The sequence below is a fragment of the Typopeltis vanoorti genome, chromosome 22 (assembly GCF_054136105.1).
Source record: "Typopeltis vanoorti isolate ZY-2024b chromosome 22, IOZ_Tvanoo_1.0, whole genome shotgun sequence".
NCBI lineage: Eukaryota > Metazoa > Arthropoda > Arachnida > Uropygi > Thelyphonidae > Typopeltis > Typopeltis vanoorti.
The window spans coordinates 83195612-83216210 of record NC_143570.1 but is presented as its reverse complement, the minus strand read 5'-3'; the positions used below and the strand labels follow the sequence as shown (position 1 = coordinate 83216210).

Here is a 20599-nt window from a genome sequence, read left to right as displayed (position 1 = left end):
TGAAGGAAAAAGTAAACACTTTTGGAGACTTATAAAGCGTGTAACATGATAGAACTAAGGTGGTGGTTGTAGGTGATGCGTGAGAGCTATTCGTAATTAGCTCTGTGCGTGCCATGTGATACCTCTGGAAACATAGTGACGTGCGCCCTGTGGCCTGGAGTGAACACGAATGATTTCTGCGATGATGAATAGCACGCGTGCTGTGTGTGTGTGCGTGTTTGCGCCCAATGCTGTGTACATGTACAGCAACAGCATACACATGCGATAGCAGACAAATGTGCCATTTTCCCTCTTTCGCTACTGTCGATGATCAGCGCTAGATTTCCAGCAAGATAAAATGTTAAGCAGAAGTAAGTTAAGACAGCGCTACTGTTAAGTAAACAGTTTGTGGAAGTACGGACTGCATTTAAGAAATTTGAAGCCTGGAAAGATTGAAGATGGTCCCCTCCGTGTTAATTTGATTGACACTAGCGACTGGGATGTCACTGTGGACTGCTTGCTGACCGAAATTGCTGCCATTAGAACATCTAGAAGGTAAGATAAGAATGAATCAGAGGTGGGAATCCGTTTCTTTCAACTTTTCTTAATGATTTTCATGTAATGAATTTTGAATTGCTTAGTTCAGTTTTTCTCTTTAAAAGTTTACTGACGTACCAACTTGTAGTCATCCTTGATAGTATGTAGCAAAAAAAGGGATCTTCCTTTCACCAGTATTTTTCTGATGTTTGCCACCAATGAGCGTAATGAATTTTTGCATTGCAAACCAATCATCGAGTATGAGGGAATTTTTGCTGCCAAATTAATCTTTGTTTGTCAGGCCATACACACCAATAAGGATGATTTGCGAGGTACCTTAATCGACTGTTGTACGAACTCAGAAATTCACAATTTTAATTGCTCATATTCAAATCCGATATCCTACGTAGTGATTTTGATTTTTTTTTTTTTTTTGACGTGGAAAGACACGGGCATTGAATTCGCTAATTAAAATAATAATGGAATTTTGTTAATAACTGCTTTAAAATTCTTTAAGGTTACAATCATGAATGGTTTTTTTCTTCATCCAGGCAAACCTCCACTCCAGAGGAAGTGATCAACTCCCTTCCAGAATACAGAGTATGGAAAAGCAGTCCGTTCGTTCGAACTGACAGTTGTCACCTTTGCATGCAGGGCTATCAGGAGGGTCAATACGTAAAGTGTCTACCATGTAGGCACAAAGTAAGTGTCTTGTTTCTTTTGAAATGCTTGTTATAGTTTACATGTTGGAGGAACACACGAACAAATCATTTATTCCATGTTATCGGAAACTTGCTTGAAACTTACTGGTATACGACCACGTACATCAGAAACAGAATCGGCGAACTAAAAATTGTAAATGGTTAGTTATATATAACCCGTTTGTATACAGTTAATTATCATTGTAGTTAATGATTTCTTTTCACAGCTTTGGGAATGGAAGAGGAGATCGTATTCGGCAAATACGCAATGATTGCGGGTAGGGGCGAACGAAGGGAGATAAGCCCTGTTTGCACAAGACCGCTATTAGAATGAATTCAGAAATGCTCTCATAAATTAAGATGCAATTTTGTTTTTCACAGACTAATTCTTCAGCATTTTTTTATGCAGTAACCTTTTATGTGAGGCGTGTTTTTCTTTTCAACCACAGACAACCACAAATTTTACGCTTATACTGACAATTTCTTGCAAATCACATTTTCGTTTAAGATAATGCATATCTAGCAATCACCTCAGGTGTTTTCTTTACTGTAATTTATTAACAGTGTTCTAGAACAGGGGTCAGATGCGGTCCGCGATATGATTTTATCCGGCTCGCCAATTGGATTAATTTTCAATAAGAATCCGCAAAAAAAAAAAAAAAAAAAAAAAAAAAAAAAAAAAAAAACACCAAGTGTTGATAGATTTCAAATGTATTAATTAAAATTGTGTTCAAAATATATTCTCGAATAGCAAAAAGTAGCCGTAATCCAAGTTACGGTCTTTCTGACTGTAAAAGGTCGGTTAAAATGAACTAACGAAGAAAAAAATTTAAAAGAATTCAAAACGAAATAAAAAAGTTACATCCGAATAAACTTTATCAACAAAAAAATATATGTCGCACGAAATAAGAACACTTAAAAAAGTCGGTAAAAACACGGTTAAAATGAACTAACGAGCAAAAAACGAAATAAAAACAAAATTTCCCGATCTGTATTCATTGACAAAAAACTCGAAGTTATACGAAATTAAAAAAAAAAATTACACGTAAATTGTCGGTGTATATTCGGTTGAAAAACTAATGACTAGCACAAATTTAAACCAATTGTTTCCCGAACGGAAAAAAAAAATGAATTAGTTATTTCAGATCTTAAACAACAATTTCAGAAGACGCCAATGCTAGGGAAATAAGATTGTTTCAAAATCCGTTTGACTGTGCTGTTACTGATGTCCCCAGTCAACTTCAAATGGAAATTATTGAACTTCAGGCAAATGAATATATTGAAGATAAATACAAGGAAGGAAACTTGATCGATTTTTATAAATTTTGGAGCTCTGAGCAGTTCCCAAATTTGAAGAAATTTGCTTGTAAATTTATCTCTATTTTTGGGACAACGTATCTTTGCGAACAAACTTTTTCCCGAATGAAATATATCAAGTCAAAATACAGGGCAAATTTATCTGATGAACATTTGAAATCGCTACTTGTAATTAGCACCCGAGTTTAATAAGATTTTAAAAACACAAACCCAGTTACGTCATTCGCATTAATGGTTTTATTATAATTTGTGATAAAAATATGAGAATTTGCTGATCGTGTTCGTTGTCATTAATATGCGATAATTTAATCTCACATACTCTGTGATCAATTTTTATCTGCTTTCAATAATACTCATATATCTAGTTCTAGAGTTTTTTTATTACTATGGCTCGCTGAACAGTGCTGAAGTACCCAATGTGGCCCTCACGGCGAAAAGTTTGGAGACCACCGCTCTAGACGATTGGTAAAATTCATTTGTTACGTTTATACAGTCTTAGATTGTAAGTAGTGTGACTAGCAGTAAGGTTTCATTGGGATTTAAATGAAAGAAATTACGCTTGTCCTACTGAATACATTTATTTCTATACAAATATGTTAATATATCAGTATACTGACATGTCAAAAGCTTATTAGAAGACAGTAAATGCGTCCAAGATAATGGCTATTCAGTTTTACATTACCGTTAGGAGTTTGACAATGTTTTCCATCGCGGAATTCAAAAGTTCGTATTTTATACCCGGAGTATAAGATGACTTCTGGTTGCAGCAGTTTTATTATTAACTTCAAATATTGTCTTATACGCCAAGATATATGGTAATCCATCCATGTTCAACAATGAGGGAGACCAACTGCGCAAATTCTCTCCCTCTGAATCCTTCTAAAATATAGAATAAGTCCATGTTTACAATACTTGAGAACCTTTCAACAAACAAATAATCGGCATTATGAATTGACCATTTTCAATTCACAATCTCGATTAAGTCATCCATCGTACTTTTGGTTCAGGTGCCATGGAAAGGATTTCGAGAACTTCTTGGAATGGGTGGCTATCTCAAAGAAATTTGATTGTGCTTGAGATGAAGCCCTATCTAGTAAGCTCTCATCCTTTGTTAACTAAGTTTATATTTCTTCAGCTCACCGATGCGCTTCGCAACCATATGTCTGGGAAAGGAGTGTCCTGAGTTCGATTCCTATCGCCGACGTGAGGAGCTTAAGGATCTTTCTCAGTCATAGCCGGTTTTAGGCGTGAACAGCAAGGATTTTCTCCCGAAAGTAGGCAAACCGGCCCCGTGAACACATGGAGCTACAGTGATAGAATATATCGGGAGGCATAGGACTAGTCACCTTATTCACGGGTACGACTTGAAGGGCTTAAGATAGTTCTGTAACAGGCCAGTAGGCGTAGAAGGGAGGAGAAGAGGATACACCGTTTCGTAGACCATGTGATGGCGGGTGAATTCTTATCCTCAAACTTTGATACTAATTTTGGAAAAGGAACTTTTGCCGATCTCTCTCTCTGACTATTAGAGTTGTTCTCCATTTCATTCAAATTCAATCCACAGTTTTAGTGATGTCCACGAACTACGCCTCTTCTTACTTAGTACGCTTTACATGACACAAATGAGTAAAATTTGTGTCATGTAAAGATGGATATTCTTGCACTGATTTCCAGAATATCCATCGCCAGTTTCATAACTCATTTCCAGATCACTGACAACCTTTTAAAATTCATTAACCGTGTCATTTTTTCCGTTAAAAAAAAAGAACTAATTTTGACTTCACTCTGCTTGCCCACGAGAACGTTTATTTAGTCATCTAAAGGTGGCAAGATGTTTCTTCCCGAACAACTTAGCCCTTGACTACAGTGCTTCCCAAACTTCTGGATGTCAGGGCCCCCTTTGCAAAAATTAAAATATTTCACGGCCCCCCCCTCCTCGAAAAAAAATCGTAATAGAGACATATATTATTATAATATTTATTGTATTTATATTCAATACAAAACATACACAGCGAATATTGCAAAAATCAAATGCGAATATTACATTTTTTGCTTCTTACCGTTTGGTTCTGAAGACGATGCGGGCTGTTCTGGTAAAATATGAAATACTGTCCTTTTTTTTTTTTTTTTTTTGAATCTTTCTGCTTCTTCTGATTGTTCGCGGGATTTTTTTTTTATTTTTTTATCAGCCACTTATCCATCTCAGGGTTAAATTTTTTAACGTAGAATAGATCAAATAATATCACCACTTACCGATACTGGCACACCACAGACTGATAACATGAAATTAGTGAATATTACCTGAATAAGGGAATCCCTGGACTACGAACATTTTTCTCTTTTGTGACTTTTCTCCCTTTAAGGTAATTCATCCTAACGCGAAACAGACAGCAAAGGCAGGTTATTAAAACGTGCATATGATTGGTGCGGTATTAACAAAAGATCGCGCAACCGAAAGATAAAAGCATAGCTGACAATTGAGTTGAAATGCTAACTCTCTTCAACCGAATTCCATATGTGAAACTGCCATAACATTCATTATATATATATATATTACTTAGTTTTAACACTTTTACGAATTTTAACACGTTTACAATTTTAACACGTTCGGTTGAATTTTATTGCTGCCTTGGGAAATCGAACTCACACACATCTAATTAATAACAATAGTTTTTAGTTATATACTGTGTTTGCCCATGCAACATATGGTTTTGTTTCAGTCTATACAGCATAGTTTCTGTATGAGGGGACATGTGATTCATTAATTAGTGTGTTTTTATCCCAGTTGTCTCTAATTGCACTATTTGTTGAGAAATATATTACACAGACTCCTCATACCTTATTCACTGGCATAATAAAAGTACTTGTTTTTATTGCCTCTGCAGTATAGTGGTTGTTAGGGAGGGGTGTTGTTTACCACTGCAAGGGAGTTCTATCTTCCCACATGAACTTGTTTAAGCTTTTTTTCATGTGTGAGGTATATGCGAAACTTTTATTGGTAAGATGACTGTGATAATATAAAACGAGTTTTGATATGTATATAAAGTCAATATCAACAGTCCCTGATTACGAACGCGTGATGAAAGGGACAGGAAGATTTGGAGCTTCCCTGGAGAGCATTCGAAGTAAATACAATTAACCACTGCTTTGAAATGAAACATATGAATAAACAATATTTACTAATATTCATTAAGCGCCGAAATACGCAGGAAGCAAAGTTTGTGAACCAACACCAATGTGTGAATTTTTGCATTAAAATATAAAAAATAACAAAAAAGAAATAATAAATAATAAAAATTAAATACATTTCTTTTAAAATAAAAAAAAATCTACTTAGTCTTAAAACATTTTAAATTTGTTTTTCACGGCCCCCCTCAACAAAACCTGCGGCCCACAGTTTGGGAAGCGCTGCTTTACTAAGCAAAACAGACAGGTGTGTGACAGCCATAAATCAGTGGCACAGAAATGACGCTGATAGTAACCTATTTTTGCGATATAATATTCATTAAGCAACTTTTTTAAAGGCTTGTCTTTCAATTAGGACAAAATTTGAAATTTTGTCCTAATTTCACGTTATTGAAATTAGGACAAAACGAACTTTGTTTTTCGGCGCGGTTTGATGTTAGCACCTCTCCTTGAGAATATTTCACTTTCCCTTTTCTCTCAAGGGTAAGGAGATACAAAGCTTGTTGAATAATAAAATGCTTTTTTTTTTAAGTTACGTAATTCTGTTACGTTTTTTAAAGAGGCTTCTGCAAGTAGATTGATGCTTAGTTTAATATACAGAGCAATGAATATTAATCTTTGAGACAGGTTACAGACTAATCTGTCTCAAAAACTACACACTTTAGTCTATGACATTCATTGCATGCTCCTTATTTGCAGAAAGTTTAAGTGGAGTTAAAGGCTAAGTTAATTTCAGATGATGTTTAGCTTCCATTTGTATTAGTTGGACATTGTTTTCGTAGAAACCGGAAAAATCCCTATTTCTCAAGCTGATGGGTATCGCAGGGTTCCACAAACTATTTATTTTATGGAAAAAGCAGGCAGTGTGTTTAGTCATTGGGGCTGGTTGATGTGGTACATAATCAGGAACTGTCAGTTGTTTTCGCCTAAGTTCTTTACCACAATGCGGTGAAGGAAATTCTCGGTGATTTTTAGCTACTTCAAAATAGGTGAACTCGGCGCGATAATTCGTAGATAACAATGGCCAAAGTTTAATCGATGGTTGCACAGTTTAAGAAAATGTAAACAAAAATTCCGAACTTCATTAACATGTAAGCCTGAAAGATCGGCCTTAGTGTCATTCATTGGTACATTAACATGGGATACATGCAACTGGGTCAAATCATTTGTTGTCCGTGTTCCGTGACCATGGTGACGCCGTGCACTTCACTAGTAAACAGAGCAAAGAGTCGACGTGAATGAAAATTGATTCCATGAAAGCTGTTCTCTGAAACATCTTGAGAAATTTGATCTCGTGATCACATATTGTGTGAATTCCTAGTCATGAGATTTATTATTTTTTTTTAATCATTTGAAATTTTAGTTGCCTCGGGAATGCACATTATCCTGTTCTGCTTTTTTTTTTTTTTTAAATGGAAACCCAACAAAAGATAATTTCCGATTAAAACTGCTTTAGACTAATATATCAGAATTTAAACTTTTGCTACTGTAATATATATTTTTTCATCATAAGATGTATATTTTAACCCTGCTTCTTCCGTTGCTGTGCTGGTGTCTTTCGATATCAAGATTTACAATAGTTTACTTTTGACGTAGCAGTTCCTTAATGCAAATGATGGTCTCCCTTAGTTTCACAGGTACTGCATAGAGAACTGGTTGCTCTGGATAAAGGACACCTGTCCGGTGGATGGCGTCATTGTATATGAGCAGGCAGAAACAAAAGGTTCTTCCAGTCCAGAGGAAATAGAAAGAAACAGGTATTATCAAATAGATTTGATTTTAATGCTTACATCTTGGTGACTGTTTTTCGTTGCTTCTTTTTCTCATTTCCAAACGTGATAATTAGACATTATAATACTTAATAAATTGCTGATCTTAATATTCATTTAGGTTCTTATGACAAAATGTTTATTATATTAAAATTTATTGAAGAAATATTTGGCTCATATATAACTAATAGTTTTGTATGCCTAACCAGATGCGGCATTCTGCTTGCGTACACCGGGTGGAAAGGAGTAGTCTGTGGGCATAGGTTTCCTATGTCAAATGTGAGATATACTTGCATGTTGCTATAGCAATTCTGCTTGCGTTTGCTATGATACGATATTATTTACATAATGTCTATTAAAAGATAGTTACAAAATAGGTGATAAATGCGCATGAATCATTTTCATGATATTTCTTAACCTTACGAAGAACTATTGATTGAACATAATTTTAATCTACATCAAACAATCTGGACTAATTTTTCACTCTTTCCCTTGCAAACACTTCAATGCCACCTTCACTAAAGATGAGAAGTTTTTGCTGTTTCCGAGTGTATTGACCTATTTTCGTACTGTTTCATCCCAATGAAAATTATACGCGAGTTTGCTATGAATAAGAAACTAAAATTTTTCAGCAACACATGAACATGGTTAGTAAAGTTTGCTGCTAATCGTAGCGAGGTTCGGCGATAAGTGAGCAACGAAAACGCAGCGTCAACACAAATGAAAGATTTTATTCGGAAATTTTGCGTAGTACCGAAGGTATCGGTTTTTTATTTATTCAAACGCATCATAGCGAGGTTTGCAATCACGGTTAATTTTTATTAAATGCCAATGGTGGGGGAGGACGAAGTTGCCCCTTTTGTTGTACCTTCCTTTGTCCATGCATTTGATGAACAGCGTCGCTCTCTTTTTCTGCATGCATTTTTGTAAAATAATAATATGAAAACACTACATCTCATACCTTATTATTCTTTCTTCCCCCTAACCTTCTTTCCTTTCCACCCGAAACCTTACCTCCTCTTCAATGCTTAGTATGCCAGCAACTGAATTCGCATGTGGTCGGAAAACGCCTCTCGGAAAATCGAAGTCAAGTTCGAGTGGCCCAACCTACGTGACTGTGCTCCCTCTGCTGTATCCGGTGAGAAGCGGTAAGTAGCTGATGGACCTCTGTTTCGCTATATAAAATTTGGCTGACTTCCCCTGAAAAATGCAAGGGGGAGGGAGAAGTTTTCGTTACTTCATCGCATGAACCTATGTAATATGCTTACTTTAAATCTCAATTTTAATACTGTTTAATATTGAACAATTTCTTTAAGCTATTCTATTTATCATTCTTCGTGTATCATGATTTGTCGTTCGAAAAGATGCTATTATGACTTCGTATACGAAAGATACATAATATTTATCATAAAGCAATATTCTATATATGTTTTGATGCTGCTCTTTTTTTTTTAATATTTAAGCCGAAATCATAAAGCAATATTCTATATATGTTTTGATGCTGCTCTTTTTTTTTTTTTAATATTTAAGCCGAAAACTGTCCCGCAAATTAGAAGCGACGAATATTTTATTCATAAAAAATAGGAAATTAATTCACTGATTGCAACTTTAAGTCTAAGAAATCCGTGAGAATATTTGCCGTCTGTTTGCCACATCCCAATATGAATTTTTGATGAAGTTATTCCTTATAAAATCCCGCCATCTACACGCATATCATATCTAGTAAATATGAAGAATGTTTTTTTTTTTTTTACACAAATTTTATATCGGGATACAAAAAAAAAAAAAAATTGCAAATGACCACATACAAATTTTTTCATTTAATGAATTCTAGTTCTTGAAATCTACATTTTTGTAACCATAGCAATGATTTTTTTCTTACCTTTGATTGGACTACTGGTATCCATTGAACGTATTACATCAAGAGGTCCTGTTTTTTTTTTTTTTTAATAAGACTCAAAGAAGAAAGTTCATTTCTTGCGAGCGTGTTATGCTAAAAAATAATTTTATTATTTAGAAAGCATCGTGTTACTTTCATAAGATATAAACCAACAAATCGGTTTATTAATCCATATGCCATTCCAATTCATATTCTGTTCAATAGATGGCTGCACTGTAGCTAAGTTGGTCGTAGAACTTTTTTTTTTTTTGCACAGGGATGCAAAACTGCCTCTTGTTTGCCGTTTTATTTCTGTTTTACCTTCTTAGTTTCAGGAAATTTGTAAAGAAAACAAATTGGAAGAATGAATGGTGAATGATTTATGGACGGCGATTTCTTTGCAGCAGAGGTATAGGGAAAGGATGGCGGTGTGTGTGTGTGGGGGGGGGGGATCTGATTTTCATATGAGCGGCGATTCCTTTTAATTAACTTTTTGTTGAAAATGCGAAACACAGCTGGGTTTCCTGGGGATGAGAACATGGAGATCCAAAGGTAAGTCATCAAGACCGTGTCAAGTAAGCGAGAGAACGATGGGTACTCCCAAAGTTGTGTAATAGGGTTAGTAAGGATGCGAGAACTAGACCTTTTACTTCAAGAGAGTGGTGAATGAATGAGTAGAATAGGTCACCAGAGGCAGTCGTGAGTGTTTCGTTGTGAATGAGTTCAAAGTAAACCTGCCTTGATAGTGTAGGCTTCCGCGATGGGTCTTTCTACTCCATGAAGATGACCATATGATACCATAGTAGAAAATCTGTGCCTGTTGTTTTCATGATGCAACTATTTTGCATTGGAAATGTACATCCTTAACCTCCTATTTATTCATCGCAGCCTTAACTAATATATGCATTTTGTGAACTGTAGTTCCACAACCCAGATGGATTTTTTCGATAATACAGCGGACGACTGTTATACACATATTACTGTAATATCAATAGAAAATATTTTACAGTCGATTTCTCTGAGTGTGGAGTTATAAAACAATTTTTGAATCCACTTACCTGCTGCTTCCAAAATAGGTTAATATAGAAAAAAAATTAGTCAAGATCCCTCATCGGCGACTTTGAATAGAACCTTCATATATAAGGTATTTTTCTTTCCGTCGAGCTAGCATCATGACGTCACGACGAGGCTATACTAGCACCCCACAGGTTAATTTTTTTTTTTTTTTTTTTTAATTTATACAACTTCCAGATCGAAATTTTGCACAATATTTAAAGTAACGCACGATAATATTAGTAATCACAATCATTAATACACTGATGACAGAAGAAAACTAATTAAAATGTTAGTATTATTTTTTACTTTCAGATTTGTGCAAGCCTTTTACTATTCTCCGATCGTGTTATTTGAGAAACACGAAGGTTTTTTTTTTTTTTTAATTTATTGAAAAATGGCTTTCTTTCTTTCTGAATATTGATATCCGGTGTTAGGAGAAAGTCAATAAATTCAGCTCATTGAATAATAGAAGATATTTGAGGTGGATCAATACGCATCGAGTAATGGGACAATCAATTAATAGAGACATTGTGGACATCGCTACCAGAAACATTTCTGTTTGGTTGCAAGTAAATTAGTTTCGTGTTTGTGAGTATTCACCACAGCGAGCAGCACTAGCAGTCTCGTGACTGAATATCACTCTAGTCGTTGCTCAGATTCTAGGGCAAGCACGTTCTCGGAAGTGTGTACATTTTTCTTTTAATATGAAAATTAGATCGGACCAAAACATTGCTTATTTAATACCAGGTGATTTGCACTTATTTTCCTGTATTGGCATTTACGGCCCACGGGCCCCCCTGTACTATCTGGGGTGCGATTCCTCCATTACTCAAACGAAGAAAATTAAAGAAAGTTCACATTATTTCACAAATCACCATTTGTTTCCGCTCTGAAATCATTCCCAGCATCTTCTGAATTTTAATTCCTTCGAAATGACGAATACTGTGAATGACACAGTTCCCTTTTAATCTTGCTGCACACATTAAAAGGGAACAGAAGAATAACTTTAAAAAAAAAAAAAAATTATTCTTCTATTAGTATGTTCAATCCAAAATAAAGATCCTAAAACTTTCCGATTGGTGAAGTGGGTTTTCGTTTCGATTTTTAATTCTTCGCCATACACGTAATGAACGTTATCGACATTGGCATTTTAGCTGATTGTGAAAAACGATACTTGAATTTGTTTTATTTACTTTCGTTAAAAGAAAGATGTCAAGCCCTACACAACATATGACTCCTACGATAATGCAGATTATCCGATGAACAAAATGCGGTTAATGAGGACTTACGGCACCTCGTACCTCTTCGGAAGAATGTGTCCTTTGCCAGAAGGAACAGAGTTATAATCCCTCTTGTAAAAGTTAGTCAACTGAAGGTTGCCTGCTTCATATTGAGTTCGTAGGGTCCCTTGAAAAGTTTTTTTCACCCATCTTCCTCTGCAGAACAAACCACCGTAGCACATATGCAATTAACAGTCACGATAAATTTTCTTAATGCAATCCCAAACACGAAATGATGATAGACAAGCGCCATGGATTTTGCTTCTACGGTATTAACGCACTTCTTCCATTTGGTATCTTAAAAAAAAAAAAAAACGTATTGGTAAGTGACTTATCGTGCGCTAACAGTAGATTTTTATATCATCCTACGTCAGCTTGAACATTCCGAGGATAGTCTCATCTTTTTAAAACTGAGCTACAGCGGAAATGCATTGCAATTACCTTTGCGAATAAAACCGATTCCATATATGTGATAGTTTTAACGCATTCTGGTCATTTTTAGTAAATACCAAAAAAATTGAGGGGAAAAAAATTGTATCGCGTTAGCTTTATTCTCTTATGTCTAGTTACTCAATGGAAACCATGTTCATGAGATATTAATAACAAGCAATTGTTTTATTTTTCAGTCCTCAAGGACCCAAACGAAGCACAGCCAAGACCCAACGAGAGAAGAATGTGGTCGTCACTCGAAAATTAGCCTCTGGGGTTTCGCCTCCTCTTCCGGCTTCGCAAAAGACCGAAGCTACAGCTGTTACGAAGACAAGCAAAGAAAAAGCGCCCAATTCCCGCAACAAAAAACAAAGTCGCAACGTGACGCAGCGCATTGTGCTCCGGGAAATCAGAATGCCAAAGCTCAGACAACGTAAAAATGAAAGCAGTTATTTGCAGAAATTAAAGGAATGCACCAAAGTGACGATGTTTAATGGGATTGATCAGCCTGCTCCTCGCCAGGTGCACCTCACGTTTCTAGCTAGTATCCCCGAGTCTCTTCTACAGACCAGGTCGTTCTCTAACGTCGTTAGCATCGCATTACCAAAACACTCGCTGCCGAAACGTTCGACGAAAGCGCATTCGAGTTCGCGTCATCATCCTGCTTTAGCCAAGTTACCCCAAGTTAACAAGACTACATTTGCAGCGACCTCCGACCACGTAAAGAAACAGATAGCAATGGCAGTTTCATCTTCCATTCCATCAAGTACGCAAGAGGCAAAGAGCAATAAATCGCACGGGCTGCACACTGCAGACAGAATGAAGTTACCTTCCCTGATTCTCTCATCTCCTGGCAGGAAGTTGCCCAAAAATGCCCCCGCAAAGAGGAGGCAATGGCGATGAACACGCTCTCAAAATTTTCCGTTCAAATTATTCATGATAAACAGTAGATCGCACTCCTTCGGTCAGTGTTTAATTTATTCTGGAACCTTTATGGAGCATATCTTGTGTTCCGAGTTGGACTGTATATATGGAGTTTTTTTTTCCCCCCTAACCATGTAATAAAAATGTTTGCGGTTAAGTAGTATAAAATACCTGGAAGCTGAAGTTTCAGATTTCTGTTGCTACTTTATGTACTTACTTTTTATGAGGTTCGTGGGGTTGGAAAGTTTCTTTTAATGAACCTGTAGTACATTGGCACTAAGTGTGGGTAATAAAAAAAATAAGTGTTTTATTTTTTTTATGTGGTTTGTATTTTTATGATTGATGCATCCGCCGGTTATCCTGTTCTAGAGGCCAAGCATAGTATTTAGGAGTGTAGTTTTAATTTTAGACACGAATGTGTACTGCATATTTCCACTAATTCGTTTTCAGTGACTCGTTATATCCTGCTGCAGTTGACCACGCAATCATATTTTAATTCATCCCTGAATTAAAACAGTATATGTTAGCTTAAAAAAAAAAAAAGATTGACGTAAGAATTCACTTAATAATCAATGCGCGTCATGATCCTGCTGGTACGTTTAAAAGTTACGGCGATTTTTCAAATTCCTTCCTACTTGATTGAAGAGACGTACTATTTTTTGTACAGCATACAATGCAAAGGATGGTCAATACCGACAAGTGCTCCGTTTCCAAACATGCAGCAAGTTGGCTCGGACTGTGTGTTTAAATGTCGTGATCCAGGTGATTTCGAATGACATGAGAGCGACAGGATAGTAGAGCATCTCCGAAACAGCTGCCTTACCAGGCAGGTGTTTTAACTATCCAGATATTTGCGTGAGCAAGAAAACGAAGTCAAGGTCGAGCGGTAGACAGCTAATCGATGCAAGTATTGATTGAAATTATGGTTGAAGAAAGTAAGCTTTGAGTCTATGTATATTACGTGTGTGTGTGTTCCGGGTCGATTTTGCGAGAGGAAAATGTCTCTTAAAATGTTTGATTTCTGGAAGTGACCCTTTTCAACTGAATGACCTCTACGTCCAGCAGAAATGATCGAACAGTACATTCACGGAGTATATCTTAATGGACGGTGCGACGAGTATAACAGCAATCATTATACGCAAGGACTTAAGTTTCGGTGTACATTACCAATTGCAATGAATGTATGCATTTTTTGCCCAGGAAACCAGCTGAAAATAAAATACGACCGCACGTGAATTCTATATCAGGGTTTTTTGTGAATCCCCAAGATTACCCCCTCTTGGGCAATTTCCTTTTTCCAACATCAGCCATCATTATTTTCCTCTTATTAGTCATGTAAATAGAATTTTATGTAAATATTATTCCCAAAGTAAAACAAGAATCGATTCTTTAAGTTCCCTTAAAGTGTGATGTTTAATAATTTGGTACAGAATTGGCAGGAATAGATGCTAAAACTTATTTTTTGCCAATTAACAAACCTGAATGTTTCATGTGTTGGACACACGTAGCAGCCTGTGAATAGCTGACACGTGTTAAGTTCATTTCATGTTCGAGTGGTTATAATTTCAGTGTGCGTAAATCCTACTTGTAAGGTAAGAAAGTTTGCAAAAAAAAAAAAAAAAAAAATGATTTCGAAACATTCAATTTGTAATTATATTTTGTTTTTTTCTATTGGCTTAAAATTGTCTTAACTCTCTCCTTTGTTAGTCATTAAGAATAATGACTAGCAAAGGAGAGTGTTATGCTCTAAATCAGGTATCTCCAAACTACGGCCCGCGATATGATTTTATCCGGCCCGGCAATTGGGCTAATTTTTCAATAAGAATCCGCAAAAAAAAAAAAAAAGTTTTGATAGATTTCAAATGCATTAATTAAAATTGTGTTCAAAATATATTCCCGAAGACCAAAAAAGTAACCGTAATCCAAGTTACGGTCTTTCTGACTGTAAAAGGTCGGTGAAAATGGACTAACGAAGGAAAAAAAAATTGAATTTTACAAGCAAATTTGAAGAAATTTGCTTCTAAAATTTATCTCTATTTTTGGGACAACGTATCTTTGCGAACAAACTTTTTCCCGAATGAAATCTATCAAGTCAAAATACAGGGCAAATTTATCTGATGAACATTTGAAATCGCTACTTATAATTAGCACTTCAAAATTGGAACCCGAGTTTAATAAGATTTTAAAAACACAAACCCAGTTACGTCATTCGCATTAATGGTTTTATTATAATTTGTGATAAAAATATGAGAGTTTGCTGATCGTGTTCGTTGTCATTAATATGCGATAATTTAATCTCACATACTCTGTGATCAGTTTTTATCTGCTTTCAATAAAACTCATATATCTAGTTCTAGAGTTTTTTTTATTACTATGGCTCGCTGAACAGTGCTGAAGTACCCAATGTGGTCCTCACGGCGAAAAGTTTGGAGACCAGTGCTTTAAGTAAAAATTTGAAAGAATCGTTGCATATCGTGTCTAGTGAAACTGTTTCTCTCTCTTCTACAAAGAGATTAGTTAATATTAGTCCACAAGAATCAGTGAAATTGTTCGTCTGGTCCACTTGTGAAAGAGGTTTGGAAACTCGTGTTTTTCACTGTTGGGGTTTCGCTAACAGTTGAACAGTGTTCAGCTAATGTAAGAAAGTCTGAGTATCAGTGACTGCAATATTTAAAAAAGAAAACATGGAAAACAGGAAGGAAAGACTTTTATTTAACAGTTACATGGGCTAGTCAAGTTTACATGGGTGAATGACGAACATAATCGGTCAAGTAATACAATTAGACCAATGTGTCAATAAGGACATAAAACACTCAAAATGACTAGAATCATCACCCACGTGATTTTTATTGGCAAAATAGCTTCCGCTGTAATTTTTGTAAGAAATCAAGTCCGTCTACAATAATATAACTTAGATGCATGAATTGACCGTGCATTACTAGCCAATGGAATTGGGGGTTCAGTATTGAAATTCAAACACAACACAATCCACTGCTTCATTTCCAAGCTACTAAAGTTTCTTTCCTTGGCTATCTCAAATCACTTTTATTGGTATTGCCACCTATTTCATACCTGTTCATATTTTCTATAATTTAAAAACAAAAACGCACATTATTTTCTGCGACGAATCCATAAAAGTAGAGCAGCCGAGGACAAGAACTTTAGTTTCGTTTGAATACAATATAATCAGCTCTGAGGAAAGTTTGACAATTTAAAATGAGATTTAATTTTAATTTGTAATCCGTTCGCTTATGATTAAATAAAAACCCGATCTACTAGACATATATTCATGTTATTGTATACTTTGATAAATCTATCCCATAGATGCAATTCGAGCTTTATTGTTCAAGTGGAACGAGTAGCGACTGAGTCGCTTAAAACTATTTACAATGTATGGAATATGTTGGAGAGAATTTTATAATCAACTGAAAGACAGAAAATGTTTCATTTTGACCAAGCAGGGGGTGGGCTATAAAACAAACACTAAAAAATAATGATTAATTTCCCTTTTGTGCCACTGGGGTGGGTTCGGGTCGTTTTCATGTTCTTTAGAATACACGAGTTGTTCATTTCAAAAGTTCTGCGCAACCACATGCATAGCCAATGGAAGGAAGTAATTGTTCCTACTCCCCGGACCCACACTCGTAGTCACCATTAAAACAGAACTTCAGGAAATTAGTCTTTCAGTTTGTCAATATGATTTCTTACAGAAAAATAATACATTTTTATTCCCAGGAGAATTTCAAGTATCGACGACGTATAATTTCATCCTCCCCTATCAAGAAAAAAAAAATTATATAAAAATTCAGTCATGAATAAAAGTATGCCGTAAAAAGCAATGCAGGATTACAATACTGCCTAGACATCAATGGAAGAACTGTGATTAGTAAAAGGGCACAGCGGATGTAGATACTGCAGTCTTCTTCCAAACTATGGCACGCTTCCAAAAAAAAACTGAGATTTTAACTGATGCTTGAAGAGCCTCGTGAAAGTTCGAGGTACGCGTTCCATGAAGGTAATTTTTGATTTTCTATTTTATTACATACTACACCAATGGTTTCATTTACGGTGAGGAATACTTAACTACCCTAGGGCGCATCATTTTCAGTTTACAGCATTTCATCCCTTCTCCTTTTGCATCGGCTATAATGCAAATCTACGCAATTTAGCTAGAAGGAATTTTATTAGTTTATCAAGTAATTATTTACATCTATGCAAAACTTATACACTAGTTTCTCGCTGTTAAAAAAAATGGCAAGGGTCAGAGGGCATAAGAAACGCAATGCGTTAGTCAAGTTTCGAATTGGGGAAGGAAGACTAGCGTAAAATCACGTGAACATAAGGGCGTGTGGAAGACTGATCGCACGTGATAAGCGCTAGAAGCGATCTCGGCTAAAGGGGTTTCTCCATCTTTCAACTAGCGGTTGTGGGAATTCACTCACCAAGTAACACCTACAAATCCTTCAATTTTAGTTCGACTCAAACTTATGTACATTCGCAATTTGATAAATGCCAGCACTGGATGCAGTTTACAACCAGTTGATTGTTTTCACATAATTTCGCTCTGGGTGTTTAAATTTACATAAAATACACACGTTAAAGAATCGCTCTCGGGGTGAAGTTTATCATGTCAACTACAGTCATATATATCGCCAAAAAAAAATAATAAATAAAATAAAGTCCTAAGTTCAAGGGCAGTGTGTAACATATGAGCCAGAGTGCGTTTACTCTGAGAGAAAGAGAAAAAAAAAATTCTACATATGAAACGTATCCTAGCATCCTGGGTCGGTTACATAATCAGAAAATCCTAATCCATGAACTTGTTCAAGTCACTTCAGGCTTCCAAATAAGCAGGTTGTGGTCTCACACCACCCTGCTTATTAGAGGGTGGTGTGGGAGATATTAGCAACCAGTCTACGAATGTACTTGAAGGAAATACATTTGCAGACACCTGGTTGACAAAAAAAAAAAAAAGTTAAAGCTAGTAAGAGGGCTATAAGGAAACTTATACCGAAATTACTCGGATGTATCGCAAGCAATCCTACATAACCTCTAGCAAAAGGTATGTGTGTATATATATATATATATATATATATATATGAAGATCATCTCTTTACCATTTCAAATGAGGAGATAATCGACCCTGAACAAAATGGAAATGGTTTCTATATACATCAACGAAGGAGTCCCGTTTAGGTAGATTGAACACATTTTCGTGAGATGCATCGTTAAACACTAGGGCCTGTCCGCCGAATTTTGTATACAAAATGATCCTTTCTTTCAATATACGCTTTACTCACCATTCCTTCCGTGGTTCTGGAAGATGCAGACAAGCTTCCTTGCCAGGATTAACATCAGACGCTACGTTAACACGAACTTGTCTTAAAACGACCCAACTAACTGGAGCCAGTGATTACATTACCCTCACAGTAAGAGAAGCGGAACAACCCAAGTCTACTGACAGCGAATTAGTGGAGGTGTACCAGATAGGTCGAAGTACAAGCTACCGAGGGCAATCCAATCAAAAGATTCATTGAAAAATGTGATATCCAAATAGCAATTCAGTGGGAGTTTAAAGCTGCTACTACTACCCCACCATCAGAGAAAGTTTTTTTGTTTTTTTTTTTGCCTTATCTATTTTCTTGAAAAGAAAAATCAGTTAAACTATGTGAAGATTTGGCTGATCACAACTGTAATCATTAAGCAACGGATATCATAACCACCAGGATGGAGGATTGTCGCCCCCTTAAGAGCCATTTGATATGAAGTGATATTTCTCGGACTTGATCGTTCCCGGGTCGATTTAATAAAAGTAATTCGCTTTGAGGGATGTAGTGTATCGATGTCTGATAAGAGTAAACCAAATATGAAAGGGGTTGAAAATACTGCGCGTTGCTGATATAATTATGCCAATATATTAGATTGTTCAATAGTTAATTTAGCAATATTATTTCTGATATTTAACTAGTTTTTCTGCATTTGCATTCTTTGCTAAAAAAAAAAAAAATAAGCAGCAACCAGTTTACATTAAAAAACAGTTTTTTCTCCCCTCTAGTTTGCTATCAGAATCCTTAAGGTGTCATCTACTTACTAACTTTCCTTTGGAAATAATTATAAATACTTATTAGTCGGGTAACATGAACATTAGACATAATCACTTGACTTCTTTTAAGATATCGGTTTAGCAGTGACGAATTTAAAATGTCATCTGTGATCTTCCATGTTTTTTACATTTTTTTCCCTTGCACTTAATGAAAATAGCTTGAACCCGAATAGGTGATTATGCATAAACTTTGGAATGAGATGGACATGGGATTTGTAGGCATGTTTGCTGACTGCCACACTGAAGAAAAATCTCAGAAATGGCGTCCAGAATCCCCGCCAGTTCGGATCGTTTCAAAAATAGCGCAAGAATTTCTTTGGCTAAATCGAGTCCGGCTTCGATAATAATTACAGAATTGGATTGTATGGCGACGTCTAAAGAGTTCTTCCCTCGGATGTCGTCGTGTCATTGGGGAGTCGAGGTATCACCTGGGAGTGGATGCCGTACGGCCGTAGATGATAGATGAGGTACTCCAGAACGTACATCATATTAGGATTGACGTAATGAAATGAAATAGCGGTGTCACTGCAGCAGTTCATTCCCTGAAAAAAATAAAATATATAAAGTAATAAAATTAAAAATAATAAAAGTAAATATTAGGTAATATAATATTAGTAAATATTATAAAAAATGGAAAAACAATAAAACGAGGTATCCAATTGATTAGAAGAACTTATCAATACAATGCAGATGATATTACAAGACAATGAAGATGACCAAATATGAATTAAATACAAATAATCCAACTATACAATTTAAAGAAGTCGTGAAAGAGAACAAAACTCATGTCATTTAAAGGATGAGATCATATTAAATCAAAAATAGTCATAAAATAAATTAACAGAACAAGGGACACAGTTTAATAATCTGGGTTGCATAATAACATCTAAAAAGACAAAAATATAAATGGAAAAAAAATCAGAAAATCTGTGGAACAATTAAAAATACACCGAATAAAAAAAACATCAGAAACCCAACTTCATAAGGTAATGACCACTCTTACTCTATTATGTGGTTCGAAATATGGATTTAAAAGGGAAGATCACAAAATACAGGAAGAAGAAATGATATTTTTCAGAACATTTAAGATGCACAAAATTGGACTATATAAAAATGAAGACAGAAAAGAGCGAGGTATTTATAGTCTCAATGAAAAGTTCAAGGAATATAGAAAGCATTTTATGCGGGATGCAGATAAATATAGACCAAAGGGGGGGGGGGTAGGAAGGCCAGTTAGAAGATGGAAAGACGAGTGAGGCCTTTCGGAATTAGGCAAATGCCTAAACCTTAATGAGAAGAAGAGACAACGTATTACCACAACTGAACTTAGCGACTTTTAAGTGAGTTAACAGCGAAATGTGTATGCATACATCAGTTTTGGTCCGTCTGTCCATCCACAAGTTACTGATCCTGGCTGCGCGTTTTCTTATTGAAAAGTA

At 35.7% G+C, this 20599-nt stretch overlaps 2 protein-coding genes across 2 annotated transcripts in view; one reads left to right on the top strand and one right to left on the bottom strand.

Annotated features, from left to right (window-relative positions):
* LOC150094523 (uncharacterized) overlaps positions 1 to 13303 on the top strand; it is a 159957-nt gene extending 146654 nt beyond the window's left edge. Inside the window, exons 4-6 of the mRNA XM_090412224.1 lie at positions 1068 to 1218; positions 7350 to 7477; positions 12331 to 13303. Coding sequence (XP_090268350.1) covers positions 1068 to 1218; positions 7350 to 7477; positions 12331 to 13036 — 985 coding nt within the window. The 3' untranslated portion in view covers positions 13037 to 13303. The remainder of the gene's footprint in view (positions 1 to 1067; positions 1219 to 7349; positions 7478 to 12330) is intronic.
* Positions 13304 to 15747: 2444 nt separating this feature from the next.
* LOC150094522 (glycoprotein-N-acetylgalactosamine 3-beta-galactosyltransferase 1-like) overlaps positions 15748 to 20599 on the bottom strand; it is a 146071-nt gene continuing 141219 nt past the window's right edge. The window contains exon 4 of the mRNA XM_090411903.1: positions 15748 to 19702. Within this exon, the coding sequence (XP_090268029.1) occupies positions 19535 to 19702 (168 nt within the window). The 3' untranslated portion in view covers positions 15748 to 19534. The remainder of the gene's footprint in view (positions 19703 to 20599) is intronic.